The 4,627-nt window shown below is 60.5% G+C and overlaps 1 protein-coding gene across 1 annotated transcript in view; it reads left to right on the top strand.

Annotated features, from left to right (window-relative positions):
* SH3BP1 (SH3-domain binding protein 1) overlaps positions 1-4,627 on the top strand; it is a gene marked incomplete at its 3' end in the record, with an annotated part of 8,361 nt that overhangs the window by 2,314 nt on the left and 1,420 nt on the right. The window contains 10 exon segments of the mRNA XM_010158101.1: positions 1-58; positions 906-982; positions 1,272-1,383; positions 1,469-1,545; positions 2,009-2,144; positions 2,786-2,854; positions 3,252-3,342; positions 3,595-3,737; positions 3,823-3,934; positions 4,030-4,123. The exon segment at positions 1-58 is cut by the window's left edge and continues 18 nt beyond it. Of these exon segments, the coding sequence (XP_010156403.1) occupies positions 1-58; positions 906-982; positions 1,272-1,383; positions 1,469-1,545; positions 2,009-2,144; positions 2,786-2,854; positions 3,252-3,342; positions 3,595-3,737; positions 3,823-3,934; positions 4,030-4,123 (969 nt within the window).

Below are 4,627 nucleotides of genomic sequence, written 5' to 3'. Positions count from 1 at the left end.
CAAGAGGCTGCAAGCCTGCCTGCAGGGACAGTGCGGCTCTGAGATGGACAAGCGAGTGGTGAGTAGGGTCCTGCCTGCACAGCCCGCCCTCACCTCAGCTCTGTCCCCCACCAGCGAAGGCGACGCCAGGCCCCAGCTTTGCAGGTTTTGCCCAACGGTAGCCTAAAGCCCAGCCCAGGTCCCATCTCCATCAGTGTCTGGGTAGAAAAGAGCAGGGCAACCCCCTTAACCATCATTCACCCGAGCCCTCCTGAGGCAGAGACGGTGTCTTTGCAGTGAATAACCCTCCAGTGCCCTGTTGCCCGTGTCCCTTCCTGAACCCCTGGCACCCACGGTGCCCTGTGGTGAGGAGCACCACAGCGCAGCCAGGCACAGTGATGCCACCGCTTCCTCCTCCTTGGTTTGAACCTGCTGCCCTCTTCTCAGCTGCTGCTCACCAGCCCTTGCCTGGGGAGTAAAACAGCAGATCTCCCTGCACTTCCCTTCGCCCCGCCATGGCTTGTGGGCTCTTCTCTTCTCAGTAGCCTGACAAGCCCCACCTTGGCTTAATCTTGAGGATTAAACTGCTCTGTATGTTTGAAGCTGTGGCAGGGCTGGGCTTGGTGAAGGCCTCATCAGCATCACGGTCCTCCACAGGGGACTATTTTAGGGAAGTCCAGAGGTTTTCAAAAAAACTATGGAGCCTCAGCGCCTTGTTTAGATACCTGGATCCTGGCTTTGGCTGAAAGAACATCCAAAGGGCCCTTCCGCAGGCCCCAGGACCGATGGGACTGGGTGGGCAAGGGGAAGATGTGGTCACCCAGTGCAGGGTTTGGCCACTTGCTTCCATGGTGGCATGCTTCATGAGGAGGGAGCTGCCACATGCCAGCGCAACATCCCTTTCCTGAATCTTTGGCTCTGCGCAGAAGAAGCTGCCCTTGATGGCTCTGTCCACGACAATGGCCGAGAGCTTCAAGGAACTGGACACAGACTCCAGCCTCGGGTAAGTGACAGTGGGAGAAAGGAATGGGAGTGACCTCAAAAGATGCCAGACCCTGGCAAAGCCACTGTCTGAGCTCAGGGGCTCCCACGGCCAAGCTGAGCTGCCAAACCCTCTCCTCAGAACAAACATTGGTGTTGCAGGAGGAGAAGGAACAGCCAGCACCTTCCACCTCCAACTGCAGAGGGGGCTGGGGGCTGGCTCAGGGTCCCATGCGGGTATGGGCATGGTGTGGGTCAGAGGGTGGCATGACTCCAGCCTGCTGTCATTCCATCTCTGTCTCCCCACACAGGAAAGCCCTGGAGATGGGCTGCTGCATAGAGAGCTCACTGGCCAAAATCCTGGCCGAGTTCGAGATCACCCTGGAGCACGACGTCCTGCAGCCGCTCAACAAGCTCAGCGAGGTAGCCCTGGCTGCCCTCCCGGCTCCACTCTCCCTTCCCGCATCCCCAGGCCTCTGCAACTTCCCCTGGTCCCTCTCTCCCACAGGAGGAGCTTCCCATCATCCTGAAGCGCAAGAAGACCCTCCAGAAGTTGATCTCTGACTGGAACACCATCAAGAGCCGGTACGGGGCACACCACGACCTTGGGGTGAGCCAGGGCACATGGGGTGTGGCCCCCAGCCAGGTTGGGGGTGAGAGGAAGATCAGTGCCCTGGGGAGAAAATTTCCCAGGGCTGGAGGTGAAGTCAAAGAGGCAAGAGCTCTTCGGCTTTTCCACACTGCCCTCCCTTTGCCTGGAGGAAGGAGAGGAGGGGACAGCTCAGGAACAGGGCTTGGGAAGGGTCCTACAGACCCTGGGTGTTTCAGGCAGCCGTGCGGAGTGCTCCCCATCTGATGGGGTCACACCCCTTGGTGCAGCAGCCCCTTTCACTGGAGGAGGACAGCGAGAGGTGCTGGCCAAGCAAAGCCACCATATGGCAGTCCCCATACCTGCCACAGCCCTGGTAGTCCCCATACCCCTTCTGCACACCCGCCCCACGCCGTGTCCCTGGCGCTGAGGCTGTGCCTCTTCTCTCCCACCCCAAAGGCTGAACCAAGCTGCCAAGAGCTCCAGTAACAGCTCTGGTGCTGGCGCTGGCCCTGGGGCGTCTTCTGCTGCCAACAAACTGGAGATCTTGAAGGAAGAAGAGGAGGAGGTGAAGAGGAAGGTGGGACAGTGCAAGGTGAGAACTCCACTCGCTCTCCACGGCGAGGCAGCTCCAGGGCTCCCACTCCGCTCCAGTAGCTCCATCCAAGGTGATCCCATGCCAAGACAGATGCAGCCAGATGGCACGTCCTGCCCCCTGCAAGCAAACCAGTGCCTCGAGGAGCAAAACCAGAGAGATGCCCCAAGCCCAGGGAAGAAGAAGAGTAAAGGATTTGAAGCACAAGTTGCTGCAGAGAGGAGGCTCCAGGGGCTAGGGCAGGGAGCTTATGGGGTCCCCTCGGGCTGAGAGCCAGCTGAGCTGGGGTGTGTGCTGGGTGGCAGGGGACTTTCACATCAGCTGTCTCCACCTCTGCCCTGTTTCTCTGAAAAGCCCAGCTCCTTGTCTGGCAGATCCCATGGGCATGCTGGAGCTGGAGGTGCAGGGACCTCTTGTCCCTGAGTCACTTGTACCCTGATCGTAGGGCAGGTCACTGACGCTACCCGACTGCAAGCGACGGGGGCAAGGAGGAATCCCCACGTGGTCCCAGCCTGCCTCCCCACAGCACCCCGGAGAGCCTGGGTGACTCACATCCCCGACAGGAGACTGTAAAGACATCCCTTCTTCCCTGGGTGCCAGGGAGGAGGTGGAAGATCGCTCTTCTCTGTGTCACTTCCCAGGACGAGTACATGGCTGACCTCTACCACTTCTCCACCAAAGAGGACAGCTATGCCAGTTACTTCATCAGAGTAAGTCCTCTCTGGCACTCCTCTGCCTGTGAACGTCTCCTGGGGGGGGTATGTGTGAGCCCAGCCTTGTCCCTGTCCACACCAAGCCCTCTGGCCAGGGCAGGGGACAGGCCCAGGCACCAGCAGACGCCCAAAGCTGGCCTTGCTCCGTGCACTGCGGGTGCACGTCCCCGCTAGCACCAACTGCAGGGTGGCTTGTCCCAATGACCCAACAATCTCCAGTTTGGCCTCTACCCCTCACTATAGCCATGGGCCCACGGATCCTGGGAGGGTTCCCCTTGCAGCTCCCCCTTTGCCCTGCCTGCGTGTGGATGCAATATCCTGGGGATGGGGGGGGGTCTCTCCAAGAGGGACTGGTGCCAAACTGAGTGCTATTTGCCTGTCCCCTGTATGGCAGCTGCTGGAAATCCAAGCCCAGTACCACCGGCAGTCCCTGGGATATCTGGACTCGGCGCTGGCAGAGCTGAAGGAAAGCCACGGCCAGAAAGGTACCTGCTGGCTCCCCAAGCAGTCCAGGGAGCACTGAGCCCGCGGGATGCCAGTGTGGCCAGCGAGGCTGGGAAAGGAGGGTTTTCCCCCCTTTTGCCTTCTGCTGCCTCCCAAGTCTGGCTGGTGGGATGAGGATCGCAGCCTGAGGCAGGCTGGGAATTCTGCCTGCCCTGCCTCTGCATCCAGGGGCTGGATGATGGATGGCCCCAGTGGCCACTGTCCCTCCCGACATTCACCTCCCTCTTTTCCAGAGCCCTCCTTCTCCGCAGACACCCCGGTGGCAGGGTACTATGGTGTACCCCTAGAGACGCACCTCAGGAGCTTGGGTCGGGAGATCGCGCTGCCCATCGAAGCCTGCGTCATGATGCTGCTGGCCTCCGGCATGAGGGAGGAGGTAGGCCAGTGCTCCTGGTTCCTCCACCACCCTCCCCTCCAAAATGCAGTCCTCCACATCCCTTCCCTCTTCGCCCCATCCCCAGGGACTCTTCCGGCTGGCAGCAGGCGCCTCGGTGCTGAGGAAGCTGAAGAGCAGCTTGGCCAGCGGGTCCAACGCCCTGGAGGAGTTTTACTCGGATCCCCATGCCGTGGCCGGTGGGTGCCGGGGAGGCAGGGTGGAGGGACGTGATCGAGCAGTCCCTGCCATCTTGCAGCCACCTTTATGCCCGCTGCTCCCCCTCCCCTCCCAGGTGCACTGAAATCCTACCTGCGGGAGCTGCCCCAGCCTTTGATGACCTTCGAGCTCTACAGCGAGTGGGTCAAAGTGGCCAGGGGGGTTTGGGTGTTGGGGTGGGAAAGCCTGGCAGGGCTCAGCCCCCCGTTGCCCCCCTCCATCCCTCACAGCACTCGGGGCAGGGCTGCTTGGCCTCATTTGCCATGTGGGGAGAGAAGAACACAGCACCTGGTCTGTCCCATGCTCGGCAGAAATCCAGATGGCCCAAAAACTTGGAGAATAGCAATAAAAGCCACAGCGGGGCGCGGGGGAAGGCTGCAGCCCTTCTGATTGCAAGAAGAGCTTAGTGTGTGAAGACCTACTTGATGGCTCAGTGCCAACGTGCCCTGTGGTCACGGTGAGATAGGGTGGCTGCTCGTGGCAGGGTGGTGCTCACACTCACAAGCTGTGTTTGTATCATATTAAATCCCTCTGAGTCTTTGGGGTGCAATTTTGCCCTCGGCGGGTGCCTGCCCCAGCTGCCCAGTAAAGACAGCAGCAGGGCATCTCCCTCCCTAGACCTATGGCCCGCATGTGGCGGCTGATGCTGGCCTTCCCCCACTTTGTGCACCGTG

The sequence above is a fragment of the Eurypyga helias genome, unplaced genomic scaffold (assembly GCF_000690775.1).
Source record: "Eurypyga helias isolate BGI_N326 unplaced genomic scaffold, ASM69077v1 scaffold33918, whole genome shotgun sequence".
Taxonomy (NCBI): Eukaryota; Metazoa; Chordata; class Aves; order Eurypygiformes; family Eurypygidae; genus Eurypyga; species Eurypyga helias.
Note: the sequence above shows the minus strand (reverse complement) of the source record. Positions and strands in the feature narration are given on the sequence as shown.